Source organism: Filicampus tigris, chromosome 2, assembly GCF_054856515.1.
Source record: "Filicampus tigris isolate MCC_2025a chromosome 2, RoL_Ftig_1.0, whole genome shotgun sequence".
NCBI lineage: Eukaryota > Metazoa > Chordata > Actinopteri > Syngnathiformes > Syngnathidae > Filicampus > Filicampus tigris.
In genome coordinates this window covers 27,093,777-27,106,206 of record NC_141218.1, presented here as the reverse complement: position 1 = coordinate 27,106,206, position 12,430 = coordinate 27,093,777, and the positions used below count along the sequence as shown (strand labels likewise).

General features: G+C 43.2%; 1 protein-coding gene across 1 annotated transcript; it reads right to left on the bottom strand.

The window, feature by feature from the left end:
• Nucleotides 1-1,111: 1,111 nt before the first annotated feature.
• lrit3a (info leucine-rich repeat, immunoglobulin-like and transmembrane domains 3a) lies at nucleotides 1,112-12,162 on the bottom strand. The gene is made up of 4 exons (XM_086022237.1): nucleotides 9,177-12,162; nucleotides 7,445-7,911; nucleotides 5,939-6,244; nucleotides 1,112-3,146 (listed from the first exon to the last, which is right to left on the bottom strand). Exons 1-4 carry the CDS (start codon nucleotides 9,290-9,292, stop codon nucleotides 2,122-2,124), a joined length of 1,914 nt encoding a protein of 637 aa, XP_085878363.1. The 5' UTR covers nucleotides 9,293-12,162; the 3' UTR covers nucleotides 1,112-2,121.
• Between the last annotated feature and the right edge of the window lie 268 nt (nucleotides 12,163-12,430).

The window sequence follows — 12,430 nt, the reverse complement described above, 5'->3', positions numbered from 1 at the left end:
GCCCAGGCGATGACCTTTCCTCACAATTCTTCTTCCTCCTTCCATGATAGGTGATGAACAATGAACGCGGTAATATTTTTGCTCTGTCTCGCCTTTAGGCTGTCTTAGGCATCATTGCAGCCACATTTCTTCATCATCATTCTGGAAAAGGCTAAATCCAAACTCTTCAAGTCATATAACCCTTTTTCATTGTTCCAGAATCCCAGTCTTTATGCTCCCTAGCTCAGAGGTTTTCAAACTTTTTGGGTTTAGGATGTCCTTACGGAGAGACTTTTTCCCAAGGAAAATATATATAATAATAATGCTAATTAAAACTATCCATCAAATGTACCCCAAATTGCCACAGGAAAGTTTAAGTAAAAAGTTTCCGATTTTCAAGAAAAAAAAGTCAAAGTATCACAATAAACTTTGGGGACACTTTTTTTTTTTAAATGAACCATATTTTTCCCAAGGTAACAATAGTATTCTTTACAAAAAGATAGAAATATATTTTGTTATGGAAAGAAGACTAATAAAGTAATTTGAGGAGAATATAGTCAGATTTTTCCACAATTACATGGAAATATTTTGATATTAAAGTGAAGCCTTAATGAGAGAAGACATTCTAACAAGTGAATTTACAAAGTTTTATTGTAATATCACCCCTTTCATTCAGGAAAGACACCTATATTCTCTCCATATTCTTGGAAAAGTATGTCTTCGTTTCTCAGAAAAAATGTCAACATTCCAGTAATTTTACGCCTTTGTTCTAATGGTAATAGGTTAATTAGGTTTGTTTTATTGGCACAAGGGTTCCCATATGTAGGTATGTACTTTTTGAAATCCGGCAATATAATAGTAACGTATTGCAAATAACTACAGCTCGCAGACCCCAGATTGAGAACCAGAACCGTAACAAATTGACACATATTTTCCCTTTCAATTTTTTTCTAATCATACTAGGCCTGCATCTACTGTATTATTATTTATTTTTTTGTTCAGCAAACATATAAGTGATGTCCACTATTCTTCTCAAAAGATGCTGATTTAACTGTACCCTTTCAACAAATTCCACGAATCCCCCTTTCATGTCATCATAGGTTACTTGGCCGTATTGAGTTATTTGACAACATTTCAGCTGTATTTCATTTTATTAAAACAAATGTACATAATAGTCTTGAAAACAAATACTGTATATACATAAAGAAGAAAAGTGGCAACCTTTCAGATGAGTCACATTCTATAAACATTAGTCAGTTAAGGCATACTTGGATATTGTGGGTGACAGGAGGTGGCTACAAATAAATGTCTTAGACTGGCCTAGCATATGATATTCATCTGTAACGCTTACATTTTGGCATTGAATATCACAAGAAAAAATCACTTTGCTTGGTATTATATGCAAGTTCCAACAAAGGTGCTGATGGCTTGTTGTGTCACTGACTGAAAATATTAAACAGATATAAGGCTACAAGATGGATAAGTGCATGCATAACAATATCAGTCGACCATAGGAACAAACCTGTAGGAGCGTTAAAACCGTGGCTTCTAAATTGCAATACTGGATCTTTTTCCTTGTCATTTTGCAGTGTTTCTCTTGGCTGCACTACTTCCGGTATGTTTACATTACATTATTTAGTCTAATCAGATTTCAGATTTCAAATTTCCCCCGTTAGCTGTCCCACAATAATGTCAGAGTTTTACTCTCACCTGACTATTGATCTGACTCATCTGAGCAAGCCAATTTTGACTAGCAAAACCAGTCTGCATGTCGCAATCCATACACATAAATATGTTTAATAATAAGCATCTCTGGTGAGCGATGTATTTGATTAAAATTGTCTTTGTGTTTGTCATGTTTGATATTTATTAATTCTGCATTGTTCCAGATGATGTATGTGGCACAGTTTAATTTTTGTGTAGTATTGATGGTTTCTATAATTGCGGTGGTATGAAGAAGTGGATTAAGTCAGATAAATCCCCACTGAAGGCCCAGGGACCAAACGTACGTCCCACCACTACTAAAGCGAAATCCTTTGAAATTTATGTGTTTTATCTTATCAATCTTGATTATTTTGTGGGGGGATGGTTTATCAAAGGCATTTAAATACATAAAATCTTTCTGCGCATTGCAATCTGGTATCAGCAGAGATACTCGGACCGGGAACTATCACTCTTGTATGTCATCTGGGAGTCGATACTCGAGCGAGAGCACAGCAGCAGCCTTTCCGACTCATGGGTGGGCCTCCTTGCCCAAAGCTCTGTCGGGTGAGGGTTCATGGTCCTTTGCTTCATGGTGATGGTCTCAAACTTGACATAGCTTTCCTTTTCCAGCTCCTCTTCGTCCGGAGTCGCCTCGCTCGCCTTGCAGTAGAGGGCGAGGATCTTGTAGAGCAGCAGGCCGATAAGCGGCAACGCCAAGGCGCAGGCAATGCCGCTGATGATGATGAAAAACTGGTTCTGTCCTCCTTCCTCCACGTTGTCCAGCGTGTAGAAGTCAATGCAAGGGTCCTTTGTGGCAGCACTACCCTTGGCCACGAGGCAAACTGAGTATCTAATACCAGGTGAGAGTTCCTTGAGCAGAATTTTGCCACTGCCTGCAGTAGTCTCCACTGTTCTTTTGTAGTCATCCTCGCCGTCTTCGCCGTAAGGTGAATAAACAACGGTGAGGGGAGAGTTCTTGGGTAGACCCTCTGCCGCCCAGACCAAAACCGCACTGTCAGATGTTTCCTCCACAATCTCCAAGTCTTTGACCAACTTTGACGCATCGCTTTTCTTACTTTTTTCATCTGACACAAACTTCCGCCCGCCATCGCCTTGCTGGATCTTTGCAGGCTTAAGCGAACCCCTTTGGACACCAGAAGTCGTTTTTGGCTTGGCCGAGAGTGCAACTGCAGTTGTCTGGACCATGGGCACGGTCGAGGTAGCGACGTTTGCGTCTCTTCCCGGATTGTACGCCCAGTCTGGCCCTGTCGGTCCCGTCCCGGCATCGGCCATTGACGGAGAGATGGTGGTGCTCATGGTGCCGGCCACTGACAGGGAAATGGTGGCTTCTGCTGCACCGGCGTCATTCTTGGCTTTGCAGCTGTAGTCCCCAGCGTCCTTGTGCAGGATCCCATGTACGCTCATGATGGACCATCGGATGCCGTCCCCTGGTGACTCCTGTACTATAGAGACAAGCAAGAACTGTCAATATAAGCCTTATGTTGCTTTGTTTTCAAAATCTACAAGGAATAAACCACTAAAACATCCATCCATTTTCTACAGCCCTAGTACTGTTCAGGGAAGCTGAAGCCTATACCCTTTTTTCCATTGTGACACATTTTTCCACCCCAAAACAGCCTGGCTCCGCCCTGCGTGGGTGTTTATTTCATTACGTTTTTTCAAGGCTGTGCAGTCACAATGGAACCGTTCCTCAGAACCTTTTCCGACCTGGTTCTAGCACGCAGGCTGAGGAGGGTCGTGACATCGCTGTCATCTGATAGGCTGACAAGTACTGAAATATTGAACTGTTGGACATGCAAGATGATGGCTAATGAGCAATAGTACTTCACCATTGCTGATTATTTGAGCAATGCAGCTAGGAACTCCACTGTACATGCCAATTTCCTGGTTTTAAGAAAGTAAGACAACCGCCTGCCACCAAGTCATAGAAATGCAGTACATGTATATGTAGTACTCATATATTGTGTTTTACAACAATAATTAACTATATTCACAATGCAAAAAGTTTCAACCCATTTAACAATTGGACAGGTCTTCAAAACTTTAGAGAAGGTGAAATGATGTTTACCTGTAAATGCTATAGTGTATTTTAGGTTCATCCTGAAATTCCACCCAAAAGACTACTATTCCTAGCTTTTCCAGAATGGTGCAGAGAGCCAGACAAACATTTATACCAAGACTGATTGGTAACTGATCCCATGCAGCGATAAATTAAAAAAAAATGGCTGGACTAAGCATGGCCTGATGTGGATTTTAGGCCGGCCCACTAATCGGCCCTCATGCGTTTTACGTGGTCGCGAGGCGGCCAAATTTCATCTCAGCCTACTCAGTGAAAGGCTTTTTTTTAGGCTTCTTTCTGCTCCCGCGTTGGCGCGAGTGACAACTGCCGCATTGATTCATGTGAACGACGCATTGTGCTGTTGGCGACAGGTCTGCTACACATGCCACGCACCCATCAGGAATTGTTGTAGCTCTTATTGGTCCATTATGTCAAATGTTGCGATGACATACAGTTTCCCACACGGAGAGGAGAGAGAGGATATATTAAGCTGCGCGCAAGCACTCAAGTATGACGCTGCCATATCTAGGTGGAGTTCATGCACTTCTTCTGGCGTCTTCTACTTCTGGAAATACGCCGTAGCAAACCTGCTCTGTATAGTGGTTTGCTGGTATGCTTTTATTTTGAAGGCCGTGAACGAAGGGAAGTGTGGAAAATAAATAACTTGTTGAATGCGACTTCTGGCCGTCTGTTGGACCCAAATGATTATACAATACGACAAAACCAACCCCGGGGCTCGCAATGGAAGTAAGCACACGCAGTTGGGTAAGTAGTAAAGTACTATTGGCGCATTTTGAAGCGTGTCCACAGCGGGTTCGAATAGTAAATTAGCCAGCCAATGATCCTTAAAAAGCTTCTGCCGTTAGCATCCCTCACGCGGTGGCGTCAATAACGGACACTTTTTTTTTTGGGTCGGGCCGAACGGTCCGGGGGCCGACAATGTTTATGAATATGGCCGGAGGGTCGCGGCCGGAAGGGTACCCAGGTCAAGGGTGGAGGGTCGTGGCCGGACCGGCAAAAAAGCTCTGAAAATGATATCGCGGGTATGATGCCCACAAGTGACCTACAATGCATCTCCATGCATGTGGCAATAATGCAACTTATACTGCGCTGTGACAGTAACGCATAACAAGTTGCAGCGTGCGTGCCATAAACCCCAAACTCGGTCGTCCATTTATTCTCGGTCATAGCTTTCCGCATGTTCCGCGCATTATAGCTCAATACCACGTGTATTTTGTCTTTTGGAATACATATGCCTTGTTCGAACATTGTCATTAAAAGCATTACGCGAGCGAAAAACTCCTATGTTAGACTCAACATCAACACAGGACTGACAGCCAAGCTCCATTTGACACTTGTAAAACTTAAACAGGATAATAGGCCTTCTTTTATAAAACTTTCGATGCGACAATACACTCTCTGGTGGAGCTACAACTCTGAAGTATTTGCGTCCCGGTAGCATGTAGCTAGCGAGGCTCGAAGTGGGCAAGCAGACGGGCGGAATCCGGTGTCTTCCACCACCGAGAATGGTTGGTCATCAAGTCCGATAAATTTCATTATTTTCCTGGTTATTTGTGTTGCCTTTTGCCTGTCTCGCTGATATGGGTTTGAGTTGGTCAGCTCGGGCTGTGTTAGCTGCCGTTTCATTGTTGCTGCTGCTTCAATGCAGTGAGCCTCGTAAACTCACCATAGTCTTCCAATTGCTTGTTCTTCAAATGTCGGATTAAGTTGGTTGTGTTGAAACTTATGGCCATGCTCCCCCCGCGAGGTACTTTTTCATGGCATATATTACAAGACGCAAACCACACACAACAGTTAGCAACACAGACATGTTTGTCTGTTGGTTATTGCCGTGCGCCTCGCAGCGTGCAGAGGGGTCGGGGGCGCAACACTGCATGCAAGCTACGAAGCATGAGCTGCGGGGGATCGGATTTTTTGATCGGCAATAAATGGCTTTCATCGAATATGCCGATCACATAATTTTTCACGAAAATCGGCCGATGATTATCAATGCCCGATCGATCGGAGCATCCTTATTCTAAAACAAGCTGGATATGGGCCCTTTAGGACCGGAGTTGGACACCCCTGGCCTACATCAAAGTCAGACGAGTACCACTAAAGAATTAGTGACCACTACTACTAGAACAGTTATAAAGACCAAATGTAGCCTCATACCTGTGTTGTTGACTAGGGATCCATCAGACCGAGCCCAGTAGAGGCTTGGTGTTGGGTACCCTGTTGCGTCACATCGCAGGAGAACATTACTACCCAGAGGAGATGTGATCTTGGTCGCAGAAGTCATGACCGAGGGCTTGACGCAATTGTCGAGCTCGGCGCGTTGAAAGAGGACACCAGATAGCTTCTCGGGTGCGCTGCAGGTCAGGAACAGGTCCATTAGAACCACGGGAGTGACTGCCATTTTGGATATCTCGATCAACTTGGAGATCTTGCAGTCACAAAACCAGGGGTTGTCTTGGAGGCCTGGATATATGAATCAGGAGAATCCGGTTTTCGTTGTGAATATGTAGTTCAGACAGAAACACCAGGTTAATTTTCATGACATATGATTGGGAAGTTTGACTTTTTGTTTTTTTTGTCATTTTCTTGTGGGATATTTCCCTAACAAAAAATTTCAAGGTACACCACCAAACAAGTGCTGGCATAAATATAGGAACAAAGGTTAATTTTTTGAAGTAAGTAAATAATATTCTGACCAGCAAACAAGAAATCGTCTCATTTCCTGTTGCGCATCAAATAATCTCTCACAACAGTGGTTTGCAATCACTGTTCTAGCCTCATAAAATTGAATAAAACTCAAGAGCTGTGTATTCACAACAAGCTACTCTGCAAGCACCTGTTTCACACAATAAGAAAACATGTACCCAGTGCATATCAAATCCCTTAAACCAGATAAGCTGTCCTAACAGTGTCAGCCAGTGCATCTAATCTGGCCCTGGCCTGTATTCGGTGGGCGGCCACTCACTGGACACGTCAATAGATTACAGCATTTCCGTGTTAAAAAGGAAGTGAAAAGTGGCAGTGTGATCTCTCAGCATTAATAATGCTATTGTTATAGAACGTTTCGCTCAGGAACAACAAAGGCGCTTTTACCTGTCTATGCCAACAAAGGCGCTTTTAACTACCTATGCCAGGAAACACATATTTGAATGTACTGTATTACAGCAAACAATATGTTACAAGGTGCCATTTCATACTCTGGAATCAAGCACCATTGGGATGCGTAAAATGATGCCTTCAGTTATTATACGCTATGAACTACATTATTTGGCATCTATGATCCTAATCAAAATGCATATACAGAGAGTCAAGGCTTGGGAGCACTACAATTAACCCACTCAATGCTTGATTGAATCCTAGATTCATAAGTATGCATGGATGTTTTTCATTCAGAAGGATGAATCTGAGCGGGATTATGAACAAATGAAGCATACCATGTTATAAATATTTTCCACTTAATTAAGGTGAAAAATTAACCGTGGACAATGATCTTAAACTCAGCAGCTGCTTAATTAGAATGTGCTAAATTGATCTTGCCTTGGCGCGCGCAGGTTTGGGTAATTAGAACCAATTTGGCTATCTTAGTAGCAGGCTGATAGAGCCAACTGCCTGATGTAATTAAGACTGACCTGTCCTGGTCATGACACGATCCTTGGTACTCACCCAGCACCACCTTTTGGGAGGCGTTTGATGTGACCGGCTCGCCGTTAAACGGTGGCCAGATATCCATGAGCTCCGAGGGCAGGGTGACTAATTTATTGCTGGATAGATCCAAATATGTAATCTTCATCAGGTAGGGAATGGCCTCAGCAGGAATGCTGGTGAGCCTGTTGTTGTGCAAGTCCAAGGTCCTCAACAATGGCGTCTCCTTGAGTGACTCCCATGGGAACACAGAGATCACGTTGCCGTCCAGCCTCAACTCGTGGAGCACTTTGAGGTTGTAGAAACTCCCCGTGTCCACCGAGGTGATTGAGTTATATGTGATCCACAGGTAACGGAGCTCCGTCAGGTAGTAAAACGCTTCTGTCGGCACTCTACGGACGGCGGTCTTCTCCACCCGGAGCTTGACGGTGTCCACAGGGACGTTGACGGGGATGTCGGACATGTCGGGGTCGTTGCAGAGCACAGACCTGCAAATAGAATTTTAATATGTGGTTGAAATCTGGAGGTGGGAAAGTACTCACCATCTGTAATTAAGTAGAAGTACAGAGACTTGTCTAAGGAAGATTGGTAAAGGTAGAAGTAAGGGTTTAACTCCTGTTCTAAAAGGTGAAGTAAAAAGAAAAGTACAGAGTCTGAAATGTACTCAAGTGAAAAAGTAAACATTTATTTTACTGTCAGTTACTTATTAGTTCAACACGGCTTTTGCTAAACAGAAGTGTGTGTTTTTTAAGATGGCACCAGACACTTGTCCAAATCTGTTGACGGCGTTGTTAACGGTGCTGTTTCCAACTTATACATAAGACTCCGAGATCTCTATGAACTAAGATCTCACCATCGGGTGGACTTTACTTATTCTGTTTGTCTTTTTTACGTGATGTCATGAGCCGCAGGGTTTGAAAAAAGTATCCATCTTATTTTGACAGAGTAAGAAGCACAAAGAACAGAAATCTGTTTTGAAATGTCAAACTAAACAATCATCAGAAAAATAAATGCTTGAACATTTTTACTTGCGTACACTAGCAAAGTGTTTGCAATCAGTTACTTCCCAATACGGTTGACATATCATAGCTAGATCAACTATATGACACACAAGTACTAGCGCTCACGTACTGTTACTGTTTTACAATCTGGAGGTAGTGTTATGATCATCGTGAATAGCGAGTCAGTTGCCATCCACTCACTGGCTGGGCTTCCTGCACTATGTGGTTAATGTGGCCTGGGGGTCTCTGTGACAGTGGCGCTCCCCGTGGCCATGGACTGTTATTCCTCTCAACGTCAATGAGCTCCCCTTGGGTACTCTTTCCTCATATGGTTTCTCTGTGCCTTGCCATGCCTTTTATTTATTTATTTATTTAAGTCATAGTCCATCAGGTTATATGTGTGTGTGTGTGAGTGCAGGTGTGCTTGTGGATATCCGTCTTTGTGTATATTGCGAGAGAGAATTGGAGGGAAGGAGGGAGTCTTTAAGTGGGTCTTCTTTCTCTGTTGTATTTTGATGTTTTTACCATACAGCACTTTGAGTTGCATTTTATGTATGAAAAGTGCTATATAAATAAAATTTGATTTGATTTGATTACGTTTCATTTTACATCCATGGCTTGGGAATTTGGGAAATTCCAAGGCCTCAAGTAAATAGGTCAAACACAAACTATAAAACCATGTTTTTTAGGATATTCCTTTTGTTTGCTTGTTAACAAACCTGTGAAAACATAACAACTTGAAGAAAAGTTACCTGGTTCCCGTTCCATCGCTACGTCCATGGGAAACACAAGTGCATTGGGCCGGACAGAAGGGACGAGCCGTGTTAAAGCAGCATATCAACACCAAGGTCTGGAGGATTTGATGCATGATTTCACCAAGAGGACTCCAAACAGTCACTTGGAGGAGGGATCGGGAAAAAACACATCAGGATTCATTACAAGTTCCAAGGATTCCTTCCCAAAAACAAACAGACAATAAAGAAAAGCGGTTTTAAAGTCCATAAGCGTCGGCAGGCTGGAGATGGACTTACAGTACAGCTCACCTGTGAGATGCTAATCGCACTCCCCCCAGCCTTCCTCAGATTAGCTGAGGATTTCTTTGGGTTGTAAGGGTCACGCAAGCTCGGCAGCAGGCCTTTTAATCGTTAATCAGCTACTTCCAGAAAGGGTTCCCCTTACGTGATTCCCACTAGACCTTAGTCTTTTTTTATGCTATGTAACTAAAGGTTGTGTGATACCACGTTACAATAAGCACACCTAATAATAATTTGAGTTTAGGAACGACCCTAGGTTGGTACAAATCAGTTAGTGCCCAAAATGATTGCAACAACTACGCCTCTAAAGTTGCACAAAGGTTTTCTTTTTTGGTTGGTGTAAAGGCCTTTTCTCACTGCACTTGTTTTTCTCAGTATGCACTGCGGGGCAGCACCCAAGGACAACAGTGTCCCAGTGCAAGCTTGCCCATATTTGAAAACAACTGCATAGCATATCACCCTACTAGGAAGTAACAGATATGCTTTTCCGATTGGTTAGTCTATTACTATTAGCATTCCAATATCACTCCACCAGCCCCTCTCTTAGGGGATGCGCCTTCTGACGTCACTGTGTTGCCGCTCCTGGACTGAACATTTTACTGCTCAAGGGGGTGTCCCTTCATGGCGTGCACTCACCATGTGTCTCGCAACACGCCGCTCCATCCTCGAGCCCTCATGGCACATACAAAATGAATGGGTTCGTTGACGAAGTCATGTGAAAAGCCTTTAAGTTTACAGTATTTGGCTTAGGGGTTAGGGTTGGGCAGTGAGTTTAAGGTGGATAGTGGGGGGGGGGGGGGGTATTATGATTTGAATTGGAAAACTCATCACATCATACACTATCAAACTGAGCTGTACCATAGTGAATCGGATCGTAATTCCACTGAATTGAACTGGATCAAATTGTTCCATTTTAAAATCAAACCTTCATTAAATCATATCACATCCCATGTAACTCGATACGTATCGAATCATCTTTTATTTGAGAGATGCACACTCCTGGTGGATAAGGTTAGGGTTAAGGGTTAGGGCAAGGGTGGGAATGACTGTGGAGTTAGGCCAGTGATAGGTGGGCAGCGGGCCGAACGTGAACCGCCTCCACATTCTAGAGTGGCCCCTAGATTATTTGTGGAAATTATACAAATATTTCCTGACCAGTTTTAAATTGTAATAACACCATTCACCACTAGATGGCAGGCATCACTCATTACTAGCACTTTAACTGAGTCTTTTCAATCATAGAAGAAAGAAGGCGGATACAGCAGGGCTGGTTCTGCCTAGAACTCAGCTCTGAGAGTTCATGTCAAATCAGAAGCAGACCACATGTTCACAGTATTTAAAGGCAAACCATTGTGCCTGGTTATCTTAAGCCTAGTTTCCACCGACGGTATCTACTCTGCTCTACTCTACTCTACTCTATGCTACTCGGCTCTACACCCAAAAACAGTGCGTCTCCACTTCCACTACCCGGGAGCCCCTCCTCATCTCGCAAGTGACATCATGTTCCAGCGATCGTAGCTAGCGTGCACTGCACACACTGACAAAAACAATAGAACACCTTTTCATTCCTCGTGGACCCATCCAGCTGCCTGTGCACATCTTGGTCAGCTTGAAATGTCAAAAAGGTTTGCACCTCCTCAAAAGTCCAAGTATTTATCTCCTAGTAAGCCATTTGTTTTCCTTTGTTTATGGCTAATGGCGGCTGTTTTCCCGGGTTGGTGGTTTGCGCAGCTCCACATTTATGGCGATTGTCTTGGCCCAATCACTGGCCTCCAAAATATATACGGCATGTTTTAGAACCGGGCTACTTTTTATAGAACCACAAAGGAGTAGGTACCCCAAAAAAACTAGTAGAGTAGAGCTGGGTAGATTTGTCGGTGGAGACTGGGCTTTTGTTGATTAGAGTACAGTAGGGTAAGGTAGATATCGTCAGTGGAAACGAGGCTATAGAGACACTATCAGTCATGAAAAATTTTCAACCACTCCCACAGCCGATCTCAAATAAAAAGTACACTAACTGTGTTTTTAGTTTTTAGGTAATTATATCTTGGTAAATACAGCAAGTAGTCAGGGGTGTCCAACCCTGGTCCTCGAAGGCCCCTATCCAGCTTGTTTTCTCCCTTCTGCAACACACCTGATTCAAATGATATGGATCGTTCTCAGGCTTCTCAGAGCTTGCTGATGAGCTGATCATTCGTATCAGGTGTGTTGGAGGAGAGACACATCCAAAACAAGCTGGATAGGGGGCCTCGAGCACCGAAGTTAGATACCTCTGGCTTAGGGTTTGGGCTGGGTTAGGGTGGTATATGGTCAGGGTTATGTTTTTTGTGTAATGGGTTTAGGGTTGGCCTTAGTGTTGTAATGAGGGTTTGGATCTGTGGGATATAAGTACATACCCCATACTACAAATGTTATCCTCGTGCAGGCATAGTCAAAATCCAACGTTCTAAGAATATGGAAAATGAAAAGTTTCAGTTTTTCTACAAACCTGCTTTAAAATCTGACACGACTCGATAAACAACCAAATTGTAAATGTAATTCCTTGTCCATATGCCACGTGCGTGCAAACTTACTGTCTGGCAACAGAGTGCAAAGTGTAATTTTGGATATGATTTATGGCCTGACTGGCCCCATCCATCACAAGAAGTCAAAGTCAAAGTGCCTCATGCATATCAACTCATTATTAAATTAGGTTTCAAGCACCAGGCAGTGGAAAGTAATTTTAGGCCTCCCCAACACAACCCCTGCAAAACTTACTTTGTGGTGCCCACTGGAAAGAACATGTCTGTCATGACATGTCTATTGTAACTAGGTCTATAAAAAAGTGTCAAGGACCTATGCCTGAAATTGAATAGGAAGTCGGACATTTTGATTTTCCATGGCTCGTACTTTGACAAACTCCGATTAGGGAATTTGCCCAAACGAGCCCCAAATGGAAACACATGCCGAGACAGATGGACAACACAAATTGG